Consider the following 14,501-nt stretch of genomic DNA (forward strand, 5'->3'; position numbering starts at 1 on the left):
TGCTGCCGAGTGCTGTTGGCACAGTGGGGAGAAGAGCCTGCTGCAGGCCTTGAGCCGGCGGCCACTTCATAGGGTCCCTCTCTGGAAACCAGCTGAGCCCGCGGTCCTAGGAAGGGCCACTACAACTTGATGGACAGCCACAGGCGTTTGTCTACCTGCTGCCCGAGAGAGAAACACAACAGGTGCCCCGCTCCCAAACCCATCTACCCTCACGGCTCCCGGGAGCCCTCGGCCGGTCGCATGCCCAATCACATGGCGGGGTGGCGTGCTTGCAGGTTTGTCTTGTCCTGAGGCGTTGACAGGAAGAACTCCAAGCAGCCTCCAACAGCTCTCCATTGCACTGCCATTTGGAGAAGAAATGAAAGAGCAGGTGTCTTTCCGTCCCCCCCCCCCCCCCCCCCCCCCCCCCCCCCCCCCCCAATTTCCATGCAAGCAAAGCAAGACTTCTGCCTCCCCTTCATTCCCTCTGTGTTTGTTCGTGGGCTGGAGGAACTGCTAGCAGAGGACAAACAGAGGTTTGGCAAGCAAGCCAAGCTGATATTTGGGAGCTTTGCCTAGAGCAACGAAAGCCGAGCAGAATGTGTTGCCAGATGCAAACCTCGAGATGCTGCCTGGAGCTTGGGGGTGGCATGCAAAAACACCAAAAACTTAATCCCATGCTTGGCGGCAGCTACACACAATCTCCAGGCCACAGGCAGGAAGTTGGCGCATTCAGATTTTCAAGTGGTTTCCCAGGGGTTGCCGTGTGCTGGGTGGCCATGTGAACCGACCGTAAATCAGGAGGAAGCAGGCTCCAGCCGTTGGCATTATCAGTACGGTTTTTTCTGGGAGGAGGAAACGGAGAGTCTTGAATGAAGTCAGTGTAAGCAGCCTTCTCCAACCTGGTGCCCTCCAGCTGTGTTTGGACCCCAGCTCCCAGAATCCCCCAGAGCTGGCAGAAGGATCCTGGGAGGTGTTGTCACAACACACCCAGAAGACACAAGGAGGCTGGTGTACAGTGTGGCAGCAGTTGTCCAAGGAATCGCATCCTCCGGCATTCCCTTTCCCCCTTCTCCCCGCTGCTGCTCTTATCATCAGCTTCCTGAGCATCTCTGTCAGGAGAAAAGATGAGCAGGAGGAGGGAAGGCTAGTTTGAAGCTGCTGCCTGGCGTCGCCCTCCTGACAATGCACTTTCCCCTGGATAGGCTGAGGGCAGACCTGCGGGGGGCTTCCGGCTGCCTGCTGGAATAGGGACGCTCAGCTGCTAGCTGCACGCAGGGCTTCTTGTGTCAGCCAAGAAGGCTTGGCTGGAGCAGCTCTGAGGGACGGGAAGAGAAGCGGCTGAACACCAAGCAGCCCAATCAGGCCAGTGAAAGAGGCCTCACCAACGTGGGCCTTGCAGGGGTGGCCAAACCGAGGCCTGGGGCCCACATGCGGCTCTCTGAGTTTATTCTGAGGCTTGCCCCTTGCCACCCAGGGCACCTGCTTGCTGCACTGCTCACAGGCGCCCACATGCAGCTCGCAGGCATCTGGCATGTACGACCCCGGGCTCGTCTGCTGAGCAAGCCTTGCCAGTGCATTGCGGTGCTCGAGCGCGTGGGACTGGGAGTCAGGCCATCCGGGTTCGAGTCCCCACTCAGCCACTTTGGGGGGCTTTGGGCAAGTCCCAGACTCCCAGTCCAACCTGTCTCACAGGGCTGTTGTTGTGAGGATAAGATGAGAGTAGGAGCAGAATTTTGTAAGCCACCCTGAGTTCCTTGAAAGGGAAAAAGGTGGGATATAAATATAATTAATAAATACGACGATAGCATCACGGATGCAGAACCCCCAGCCTGCCAGCTGGATTCAACCTGCCTGGAGACCAGCGAAGGCCTCCTTTAAGTACAGATCATATGATAGCTTTATGGATTTTGCCCATTTCATCCCATTCCAGGGTTGGGCTGCCTCTCCTAAGGGTTCCTGACTGGCAGCCCCAGCTTTAAACTCAAATAGGCTGCTTTGGGAGGGGGGATTCGGAACCCTCTGTCATCAGCCCCATCTATCCTTGGCATGCACCCCCTGGAAGCATCTCCAAGGTGAAATTTGGCCCTCGGACCAAAAGAGGCCAGGCACTGCTATGACTGGAAATACGTCCTTCCAGTCCCTGGCTACTTTTGCCTGGCAAATGCAGCTCTTCTTTCGTCCTCCATGGGAAAAACCAAGCATGTTGTCACCCAGATTGAAAGTTAGGTTTTGAAGGGGCTGAGGGGCAAAGAGGTTGACCCTTTCCCAGCCTGAGGGTGGAAATCTACCTTGGCTAAGCCCTCGGGGGCATATCGGGTGGGTGGGGAGAGGCAGAAGGGCCAGGCCAGACATGCCGGTCAAGCCAGCCTCTTTTCCCTTCACAAAGGGCACCATCCTTTGGCCTCCCCGCATCAGCTGTGGGCTGTCGGAGCATTCAGGCTGCCCTCGCTTGCGCGCACAGACACACCAGGCACAGAACGAACCAGGCCAGCAGCCTCCCCGAGATTGCAAATTGGAGAGGAGGAAGAGGGGGTGGCAGGGCAGCCAGGGGAGGGGACCGAAGGCTCCCCAGCCACGTTCCCTCGCCTTCCGAGGCATGTCCTGCGTGGCAGCTGCCGCTCTGTGCTGCCCAGGCGCCTCCAACTTATGGCACCCCTGCTAATGAATGGCCTTCCCGATGCCACATCATCTCAGCAGCCCTGCATGCCCACCCAGGGAAGACGTGTCGCGAGAGGTGCTGCAGCGGTGCAGGTGGCTCCGTGCACCTCTCTGGGCTTGGAGGCGCTGAGGGTGGGGCGCCTCGCGTTCGCCTTTGCAGAGGCTCAGTTCATGTTCAGAACTGGGCGAGTGGCCGGGATGAGCCGACAAATGGGAAGCTGCCGAGCGATGCGTCGCTGAGGAAAGGAGCGTGGCCTTCTGGAAGGCCAGACTTTGACGATCCTCTGCTCTGCTGTGAGCTGGGTTTGGCCCTGGTCTCGCAGCTCTGCACTGCTGCTGTATCCACAGATTACGGTCAGCAAAAGACGGGTGGAGCTGTAAAGAGCTGGATCCAACGAATAGACTTGATCAGCGTGCGCCTCTTGCCTCCTAAAGATTTTAACATTATTTTCAAGCTTTTAGCACAAAAAGAAAAAAAAAATCCATACCACCTGTCTGTTTCCACTGGTGAAGGCAATTCATTTAATCCTGGTAGCAACTAAAACAACATGGCTGGGCTTTCTTACTTTTATGTTTAGGAAAGTATATGCTTAAAAAAATGAAACACATCTGATGTGTAAGCAGAATCAAAGTGCTGAGCGCATGCACTGCCCTCTGATTGCGGGCCAGGACAAAACGTTGCCAAGGTCCAGCTGAGCAAGTCTGGTCTTCAGCCCTGGCACCAACAGGAGCTGTTTTCTGTCCCCAGTCGTGGCAGGGGAGGGAGAGGCGCAGTCCCATTTCAGATTGGACCCCCCTGGGCACACGCTATGGGGAGTTTTAAGATTGTATTCCATATCACCTGTAGTCAGGTCCTAAAACTTATCCTGGTGTAAGTCGTGATGCGGTTTTATTTTACCCCACCCTTTCTTGTGGCACGTCATTTTATCCTCACCAGAATCAGCCTTAGGGCGCTCCAGCTGGCCTGTATGTTCTCTCCTGAGTGGCAGGGGGTGATTCCGATGAGCATGGGGGAAAGGAAGCCATTGTGCCCTTGTTTCTTCCTCCCCTGTGCCAGTTGCAAACTGCCTAATTAGTCTCATGCCTGCTGCTGGTTGCCAGTTGTTCGGACACCTGGACCCTGGAAGGCTGAGTGGCTGGAATGTTTTACAAACTATATCAAAACCCTGGAACAAGCCCTGGATTTCAGGGTAGTATCTAAACCATCCCAGCCATCCAGCTCCACCAGGTTCGGACATCAATACAGGCCTGTCCTTGGTAAGAGTAATTATGCTAATTAGGTGACCTGCAATGGGCCCATGTGGTGAAGAAGAAGAAACTTCTGGAACGTATCCCTCCCTGCCCCTGATTATATCATGTGTGCGGAGGGTCAGTGGCTCTCCAGGAAAGCTTGTGGTCACCTCTTCCCAGGTACCTGTGCTTTTACTCTGTTACCTTCCTGATACTTTAAGTAAAGGATGGGATAGAAAACAGACAGACAGATGGACAGACAGACACCTGCTGCCCGCTCTGTTCAATTGAAACTGCAGGGCACTGAGCCTGAGTGGAAATTTCTGTATGCAGTGGCTTTCCTTCCTAACAAAAAAGGTTTTCTGTAAGGGGACGGGGGGCCTGACTGGCCCAAGGTCAGCTGGGGACGTTTGTGCCCCGGATTGTGGCCTGTTTCCCCTTCTCCAGCAAGAAAACCAATGGAAAGAGTCAATCAAATCCATTCCCTTAAAGTGCCTGTGATTTCAATTGCCAACATCAAAATGTTCCATTGAAACAAATGGGGCTTAAAATGTGCAACTTTGTCAGTTGTTTCTTTGCTGTCTTGCTAGAAAGCGGGAGGTAGGCTGTTCCCATCTGAACAATGGGCCTCTGTTGTGATCGGAAGGTGTCCATCTGTTCTTCATTGCCCCTTTAAAAGTGCTGTATCTGAAGTCCTTGGACTGTAGACTGAACATGGTGAACACGCCCATGCTTCAGTTCCTCTCAAAACCAGCACAGAGTAAGACGGGCAGTAATTTGTTTGGGTTTGCACATAACAGCTCTCGGATGAGGGCTTCTTTGAAGTGCTTCCCACGGAAGATGGTTGCATATGAATAGCAATGGTACAAAATATCAAATTATACACATTTTAGAATGAGTGCATTGGTTTCGGAGACATTTAAAAATGCATACCTAAAAAAAATGTATTTGGTTGCATTCAAAGTGGGTCACTGGTCTAACTTCCTGCAGCTGTGGAACATCTGTAACAAATAAGCAGATACCCTCTTGCTGCATGAAATATATACTTTAAGCATTGAGAACCGAATCTAGCACAGAGGGGGCTGAATTCCTTAAAGCCATACATAGCATGCCACTGGGCGCCTTGCATCGCCTGTGTCCACTGTTTGCGGGTATAAATACCGAGGCAAAGATCCAATGTCCAGGCCTTCACTGGGGTACATCAGAAGGAGGCTCTGCCACCCTCCCAATGGCTTGCCACCCACCAAGGACCTTCGGGAAAATGGGCTTCTTATGGGAGGTGGAGGAATATTTACTTCTCGGTGACTTTGGTGGATGGAGCCTTTGCTTCCTCTGTGCAATCTGATGGAGCCAAAGGTAGTCCCTGGGTTAGGAACAACCCACATTTATGAACGTACAGACCGCCAGATGCCCTGTATGAATATCTCTTGCAAAGAGTCATGAATATCTATAGTAAACTACATGACACATTTGGCAATGTGTCATCAGAGGCCATGTAGTTCCCTAGATATTTTTACAGCTTTTGGCTAGAGATAGTCACAGCTACCTCTTATCTCTAGGGAACTATGTGATGCGTTTGGCTATGCATCTCTCAGTAGCTGCATGGTTCCCTAGAGATAGTCACAGAAACCCTTTTCCTTAGGCCACATGTTTTCACCTTCTCCAACAAGCTCTTCAACACCACAGGCAACACGTTGCCCCCCTTTCACATAAGCCTTGTGCTCCATCAGGTGCTGGAACTGGAAGCACAACAAATCCCCATCCAGCTCTGTCCCCAAACACAGACCCATTGAGATTAATTTGCCATGGATTAAAGTCTTTTGAATGTAATAGGCAGGCTATATTGGGCTATATTGCCCTAGCAGCCCATTATCAGAGAACATTTGAAGATCCAAGTTATTTTCCACTGGGCATACATTAAAATTAAAGACAGACAATGAATCTCAAGCATTAAGTCAAGCATAAGAGGTAAGTTACAACATTTTTTCAAAACTGTATACCTACACACATACATGCATACATACCCCCACCCTCTCTTCAGTACCTCTAGTTACTTTATTATTACTGTACTATTGTCATTCTTACAATGGTGTATTGTGTTTAAGACCTTTTAGTGAATATGGAAGTGCTTCTTCAGTGTCTTATATGCACAGAAAGATAAAATAAATAAATATACCAAGACAAACATTTGGCTTACTCATGTGATCCGACTTACATGCAAATTTGACTCAAGGACAGTCTCAGGAATGGAGCTCATCCGTAACCTGGGGACAGTCAGTATTAAACAAGGAAAGACGGTGTTAATTATAGCTACTTCTGTGTATTGATCTTCCCCACATGGCTGTCATGCCCACACTTGTATAAGGAATCCCGTAGGGAAAATGCAGTGCCCCTAAATTGCGCAGCGTTCGCTTTCTGCTTCTAGAACACAGCAGACAAGCGATGATTGGAGAGCGCTATGAGCCTCTCATGTGGAGGGTGAGAGGGTTGGCTTCCTGTGCAGCTTTCCCACCATCATGCACCTGGAAGCTCTCCGGGATCAAGCTTTGTGTTTGGCTGTAAATTCCATTTACCTTTCCCAACCTGGAGCCCTCCAGATGTTTTGGACTCCCAGTTCTCATCGGCCCCAGCAAGTAAGGCCAACGTTCAAGACTTCTGGGAGCTGAAGTGCAAGTCCTCCAAAGGACACCAGTTTAGGGGAGGCTGGGTTGGCCATCGCACGTCCGAACTCTGCGGGTGCGTGTTATCGTGGGCCAAGGACCAATGTCAGTCTCTTGCACAGGAGCAACTTCACCTAACAGGATGTTGGGCCACACAGGATGCAGTGCCATAAGCTGGGGCTGACTGGCGCTTCCTTTCTCCCACTCAGACTGGTGACCTGCAGTATTCTGTTCCCAGGCTTATCCAGGGGACAACACGACCCGAACGCCAGTGGAAACAGACCTGTACCTGCAGTTGGTGATCTACGACCACGTCCTCAGAAGAAAGCTTTAAGCACCGTTTCTCTCCTGGGGCATATACACCGGCAGGAGTGTTCATGTGTGTGTGGTGCTGGAGTGAGGAGGCTACTCTCCAAGGACCGAATTCATGGAGACCCCTTTGGCTGTTTGCTCATGAGACCCTGTAGCTACGTATACTTACCTATGGCTATTCATTAAAGATCTTTTTCCCATCCCCATATGCATAAGAATGCTTCAAGTCATTTTGCAGACCTGACACACAAGCATCGTTGAAATATGTGTGGACTCCATGAATGCCCTTTTTAAGTACATGATATCATCCAGTTTTAGGCCTTCTAAATGTCATTCAAGGGGAGAGGGAGAAGGGTCACACGCTCCAGCAAACGTGCAAATTAGGACATTTATGCAAATCAGATGGATGGATGGATGCAAGCACGTATTCAACAACCTAAATATATTTTCAGTAAACACGTGCTTACAGTTACTGTTTAATTATAGGTTTTTTGGAAGGTGATAAAGGAAATCCACATATTCTTTCATTCATTTGAACCAATTCTGTTGCTCTTGGTCTCTCTCTCTCTCTCTTGCTCTCTTCCTCCCTCTTCCTCTCCCCCGCCCCTCTAATTCCACCTAAGTCCATCCTAAAGAAATAAAAACCTGAGGTGCAAGACAGCCCATGGAATGTATGCAAAATTATCCAAACTGAAAATGCACATTCACACAAGCAAACAAACCAAAAGATTAAATAGCAGTGAACAGAACAAAAACTTACGAGGATGTGACATTGTTTCTTCAAGGTGTTTGCAATGTTTTCCTATGCAGACTCTATAAATGAGTGTTTTGGATGTTGGTTAAATTACAGCAAGATTAGGAGAACACCACATCTGTGCCTATAAGGGAAAGCAAAAGGAAACTTGGATTAATGTGGGGTTTAAATTATAGTGCACATGTGTTCGTGCCATGATCACAAAAGTACTGATGACTGAGAAATAATCCATGTTTCTGCTTCAAGTGTAGGATGGTTGTCAGAACTGGCATACCAACCTGGCTTCTCAGCACTGAACCCTGCACAGATTGTTTTTCATGGCTTATTCCACCCAGGGAACTCATGGCTTGTTCTGGAGGTTATTTGCCTCACAACAAGTTGTCTCGTCTGAACCTGGCAAGGTGATTTTATTGTGAGTTTCTTGAAAAGACACTGGGGTTGTTCAGTAAAGCTGGTACCTCTGTAATCTCACCAGTGTCTGCCTTTCCACTGGGGCTGAAATGGGACTTCGAGAGGACCTTTGCTTGTTCCTCAGCTCTTCGTCTCAGAAAAATTCAACGGACCTTTCTTTTTACAAATGGCACTGGAAAATGGCATTGCTTTTAAATTCGTTGTTGTTGGTGGTGGTTCTTTCCAGGCACAAACTTCGGGCTGTCCAATATAAGACGAAACTGCATACAGGCCAATCTGTGGAAGGTTGTTCAGGGACCAAATGCCTGGCTGTCGATGGAAAAGCAGTGGGAAAGGGCCGAAAAGCAAAGAAAGAAGGAGCACCCGAATGGCCGGGGGCATTAGCATCCCTTCGGCAGTGAAATCCTATTTATTTTCACTGTTGAACAGTCAGTGCTTAGTTCCCTCCCACTTCCCAGCACTTTCCCAAGTCTGCAGCTAGTCCAGGAAAGGGAGATACTGACTCTCACTCACTTTTCAGAGCAGTTACTGCAAATGCACAAATTTTCCCTCCATTTGTGCGTTCCTTGCCATTATATTTGCATACAATTCAGTGTGCTTTTCAGGACTTCCAGAGAACTGCAGTAACAACGGCAGTAAACACACTGAAACAAAGCCTCAGGAGGTGAGTAGCTAGAGAAGTAGGGAGTGTTGAAATGGTGTAGAATATTGAGAAGTCTCATTTCAAGAATTAAAAGTGAGATTACGTGCTAAGTGGGTGGCATCACCGTCCCTTCCTGCCCGGTGCTTCTTCTTGCCTTGCTCTTTCCCTGTTCACTAGCGCTTTCAGTTGGCAGCTGGGCAAACAAAAGCCAGCAACTGTGCCCAGCCTGCCTGCGTGCACCCTTTGGCAGCTGAAGTGGGCCCAGAATTGGCCAGGGAAGACTGCACACTCTGGAGAGCCATAAGGACGCGTCTGAGATGGACAAGCAGGAAAGTGATATTTTTAGTGCAATTTTCAGGGGCTGAAACATGCTAACAATAATTTTTAAAAATAACCTCAACTGCACAGTTTTGAGGCTCTAAAATAAGACAGTGGTGAGCAAAAGGGGGGGGGTAGTGATCACCTGGATGGGAGGGTCAAGATGAGTCTCCTGCGAAGGGCACTGGGATGGCTGTCCGAGCCACCTGGAGGACTGAGAGGGAAGGAGAGAGGGAGAGAAACCCACAGTGAGCCAAACTATGCTTAGTGAACAGCCAACTTACAGGCAGCTTAGCCTGAGGTGCAGACGCCCCCACCAAGGCAGGTTTGATGCTGTGAGTGGAAGAGGAGAGGTTCTGGTAATGATTGCATTTCATTTGGATAGCTGTCTTACAGCAAGAGAAGGTATTAGGACTGTTTTAAAAGCCCTCAAGAAAGCCAGCCCTTCGTAATGGTGCAAACCCACACAAGTCAGCGGGGAGCGAGAGAGAGGTCCAGGTCGGCGCTGCACTTCTCTTCCATTGCTGAGCATTTAGGCAGCAGATTTAGTTCGGCTCTCTAAATCCAGCCCTCTGGAACAGGAGAGAAGGCTGAGGCACTCCAGGAGGTGTCCAGTCCCAGTGACGCCAGCCTGCTCCCACCCGTCCCCCCACCTTCTTCTCCACCTTACGACCCCCGAGAGGCAGCTGGCATGGTTCTGTCTGTGGCAACAGTGAGGGAGGAAGGCACATGAGCTTGGATCCCCAAATTTGAGGTCAGAGCAACATTCGGCCCTCATCTCCAAAGATCCCCAAACCCGCACAGCTGTCTAGATAGCAGCCACAGAATCACAGTGTAGCGAAAGCAAAATACCTCTACTGAGTCCTTCGCAATAGATCCGTCTGTACTTAGCTCTCGGGTTAGCTTTCCTTGCAGGGATGTTGAGAGGATAAAATGACGAGGAGCGAATCATGCTGATCCTGAACGGGAAGCCCACTCCCTCCAGGTTCAAGAGGTTGCAGTCACCCCCTCCCCAATTGAACCCTTATTAGATAAAAAGTACTGCCCATTTTGAGAAAGAACCAGGGACAGATGGAAATTTGATCTGTTTGTGTTTTTCCATACAAACTTAGTAACATTTTAAGATGTCTTCATGAACAGGACCGAAAGCTTGGAAAGGTGAATACACACACACAAATAAAACCTTGAAATAGAGTCATTTCTCCAAACCCAGGGCTTTGAATTCTGGTGTAGGGCTTGTGGTGTGAGCCCATGAGATCTCCCATGTCTGTTTTTATCCTGACAGGTTCATTTTTAACAGGAGGAAGGCAGGAATGTGGTCCTACCCATGCTGGTATTAGCTGAATCTAGTGAACTTGGCTGGTATGGATCCCTAGGAATGGATTTTTATAGGAATATATCAAAATTCAGAAATGTTTTCATGTACTGAATGGAAAGAACTTGGGAATTCTTTTAAAAATGAATGTAGGATCCTTCCCTTTAACATTTTAATCTTTCTTACCCTCTAGGGCTGTGTCTCCCTGACAAATTCCACATGATCGTCAGATTTTTTAAAAGGACAGAAGCTGAAGATTTCAGGGCATGCCCCTTTTAGTGAAATTCCAGCCGCTGCTGACTTGTTCCTGCTCCATGGACTGGGGAGGGACGTGTGGGGCACGTGACAAGGGAATGCAGCCCAGCCTCGAAGGCTTTGCCAGAAGAATGAGGAAGCACTCGGTTATATTGTATTTCCTTATCATATTTACTGAAACTAATCCATTGCCGCAATGATAAAGATAACCTGACTTGTGTATCCAGAACAGGTGCTTTTATCAGCAGTGGTGGAGTGCCAAGGACATGGCATTAGGCAGGAGTGGGGGACAAATTCAGGGTGGATGCCGAACGACCACCCTCAACTCCAGCCCTCGGTGGGCCAGACGAAATGGGGTGGGGGGACCGTCACCCAGTCCCAGCCTTGCTGCGCACCCGATTTCCCTGGGTGGGGGGAGCTCATGCACTGTAAGAACGGCTGGAGGAGGTGGCTGTCTAGAGGACTGCTCCATCACCCCTTGGTTGGGGCCACTCCACCACATCCCCCTTGATGGCGGAAGACGGTGCAGGCAAAGCTTTGGTGGCCTGGGGTGGGAGGCAGCCTGAACATCCCAGCCACTGGCTGGACCAGGGACACTTCACCCACCCCTGCTGCATCCACCCCAACATGGTGGCGTGTCAATCATAATCTTTCTTAATGGCCCCTCTCTTTCAGGCGGGGGAGACGATGTGTTTCAGAGCAGGGCGGTCCAATTGAGCTCTGCACGAGGACCTCAACATGGAACCCGGAGGCTACACCTTTCCATATTGTAAAGTATCCACAATACGTTTATTTAATTTAATAGACACATTGAATTATCCATTAAACGAGGGAGAAAACTGATATGAGGTCTCAGAGTTGACTTTTCGCTGCACAGATCACAGGCAGCGCCTTCTCCGACCACAGCACAAACACACTTACCGCTCCTCTGGGGTGGCCTGCCCTTTTCTTCCCTGTTGCTCCCACCCAGAAACCCTCCCATGTGACCCCCAAGCCCCACCTTCCTTCTTGGAGTTGGCGCACTGAGCATCTCGTACTTTAGCCGACAGACACTTCCCAGCATGCCCTGCTCGCTCATGCTGATGAGCGCGAAGGCGCTCCGCTCCAGCTGTGCGCTCATCAGCCAGAGGGGCTCAGGGCATGCTGGGGTGAGCTTTCGCAAGGCCGCCAGCCCAACCTGCTCTCTTCCTGAGCCTCAGCGACACACAGCAATGTACCCAAGAAGACTCATGGGTGTAATCGCTGCCAAAGATGCCAGTTTGCTTTTGTTCACTTAACTGTTGTGCGATAAGAAAAATATTTTGGGTGCCCTTCAAGTGGCGGCCATGCCAACGAAACCCATTTTAATTCCGAGTTGCAACACAACAAACAAAATGTGGACAAGTCAAAGTGGGGTGAATACTGTAAACACCTTTTCAGGCTGAAATTCTAGGCTGCTGTCCGTCCAGGTTCTGAGTGGCATTAATTGCTCCCATGAAGGCCCAAGTCCCCAGAGAAAATGATGGCACTATAGCTGTTTGAAAGGTGTTCATGGGAAACCTGCTTCACAAAAAGGCACAGGCCCTGAGCAGCTCATCATACAGTCAGGAAGAGAGTCGCTCTCCTAGAGAACCAATGAGATTCTCTCCAGCAGCTTGGTCACAGCTTGCTCCATTTGGCAGGTTGCAGCAGGTTCCTAAGGTCATCTTCATAGCTGTTTATCAACACTGGCGCTAAGTCTAGTCTAATGTGAAGTCCAGGCAAACTGGACGGACCGTTGTTAACAGAATGGCTAAGAGGCAGATGAAGCCCCATCCCAAGCGCTGTGCAGAAATGATAAAATTCTTCAGATCACGTAAGTAAATGGATGCCGCTGTGTGTTTTTCAAGTCAGTGTGGAATATTGGTTAGAATGCTAGACTGGGGACTTGGAAGAGCCAGACTCTAGTCCCCGCCCAGCCATGCTTAGGGCGGGGAATCGCTGATTAGTGGGAGATACACAACCAATGGGAGGAAGGGCTTCTTTGCACAGCGTGTAGTTCAGCGACGGGGTTCGCTGCAGGGCTGGTGGCCACTTTGGATGGCTGAAAAGGAGATGGGCGGAGGAGGAGGCAGTCCGTGGCCACTAGCCTTGCTGGCTCTCTGCTGCCTCCAAGGCGGCCTGCCTGCGTGCGCCAGTTGCTGAGGAGCTTGGCCAGGTGGAGCCCTTGCATCCATCCCGCTCGAGGGATCCTGCGGGCAGCCGGAGTGCCACTGTTAGGTTCTTCTTGTTGTTAGTCGCAAGGTCGTGTCCGACCCATCGTGACCCCATGGCCAACATTCCTCCGGGCCTTCCTGTTCCCCACCATCCCCCAGAGTCCACTTAAGCTCATACCGACTGCTTCAGGGACTCCATCTAGCCACCTCATTCTCTTCTAGACCAATTGAAATGAATGGGAGTTACATTAGAAATTACTTACCCCATTGACTTCAATGGGCCCTCTAAATAAATTTCTACCAACTTCCATTCCCAAACCCTAAGTTATTTCTCTCATTCAGTAACAGGTGTTTGCTTCTTCCTTCTCTTTTCTTCTCCTATATTATTTATTTACTTATTTTATACTGATAATTTTAATTTTATATTATTATGTTTGTAACTCAGTGTATTTTTTGTTTTTTTACATTTAATGGTAATTTATTATGTTCTATTGTATTTCAATGTATTTTATTGTGTTGTAAGCCGCCCCGAGGCTTCAGCAAGGGGTGGCATAGAAATGTTATAATAACAACAACAACAACAACAACAACAACAACAATAATAATATTTATTTATGGGGGTTTTGCTGCTTAGTTGTTTATCTCTGCTCAATGCTGCTTTAGTTTGCTGTCACTGCCTTTAAAACAATATTTTTAATGTGATTTCTTTTTTTCAGGTTTTATTGTATTTGAACTTTGAATATTATGTCACCCTGAAAACTCTGGCTGCACAGTGGTATAGAAGAATGAACAATTGAATAAATAAATACCTCCAACTCTTGCCAGGCAAAATATGGAGCAGAAATTATATATTGCTCAACCCACTAAATCCAATAGGATAACTGAATTGGTCAGTTGCAAAAAAATGAAGAAAAAATGAGGAGTCCTGTGTTATTTAAAAGAATAACACATTTGAGTTGCATTCTCAGACAGATAAAAGACTCCAGCTCCCAGGTGGCTGAGCAGCAGGCCTGTATTGTAAATTAAGGCCTGGGTTTCTGGCTCCTACAAAAGTTGGGCTTGCATGGCCTGGATGAACCCTAATTACCTTGTCTATTTAAATTAAAATGTAGCACCTTAGTTATCTTTTCCTGCCTCACCTGCATGTTTTCACAATAGGGAGACACCCTCTTGGCTTGATAGATGGGCAAAGTAGGAATACACTGAAACTCCTTATCTGCCCTGCTAAATTACAAAGAGATTTTTCCTAACACACACATTTTTGTTAGCAGTTTCGCTGAATCCATCATTTATTGCATTCTTTTCTGTAACACAATGCATTCTGTACATTATTTTCACTAAGGTATGCTTTTGGATTCACACTTTCCCTTAAGGAGGCACATCCTTTGGACTTATGAACAGTTCTTATGAGCAGACTGTAATGCAAAGTTTGGTGAACTCTACATAACAAAGGTTAACTGTATTTTGTGTATCGGTGCACAAAGTGCAAAGTGGTTCGAAACAGCATGTGACCCAAGCATGTGTCTCTCCTATCTCTAATTGTGATGCAGGCCTCTAGGATTCAGGGCCTACCTCATCAAAACAAGAAATAATTACCCAAGTGGGTAGGTCTATACTGAGCGCAGAAATTAAAATTCTGCATTTTAAGCATTTGTAAATAACCCAGTAAGAAACATTCAAGCAATGGAAGTGATTGCAGCGATGGGTGGGTCTTCCCGTACTTTTCAGAGAACAGTTTAATCCAAAATCCAATCAAATAAATACAAGAGCCATTCAACATGGGTGTGAC

General features: G+C 48.8%; 1 protein-coding gene across 1 annotated transcript in view; it reads left to right on the top strand.

Annotated features, from left to right (window-relative positions):
• The window catches only part of CFAP299 (cilia and flagella associated protein 299), a 304,213-nt gene extending 297,201 nt beyond the window's left edge, over positions 1–7,012 (top strand). The window contains exon 6 of the mRNA XM_044429114.1: positions 6,769–7,012. Coding sequence (XP_044285049.1) covers positions 6,769–6,864 — 96 coding nt within the window. The 3' untranslated portion in view covers positions 6,865–7,012. The remainder of the gene's footprint in view (positions 1–6,768) is intronic.
• Positions 7,013–14,501: the final 7,489 nt, after the last annotated feature.

Source organism: Varanus komodoensis, unplaced genomic scaffold, assembly GCF_004798865.1.
Source record: "Varanus komodoensis strain SLA01 unplaced genomic scaffold, ASM479886v1 scaffold2, whole genome shotgun sequence".
Lineage (NCBI taxonomy): Eukaryota > Metazoa > Chordata > Lepidosauria > Squamata > Varanidae > Varanus > Varanus komodoensis.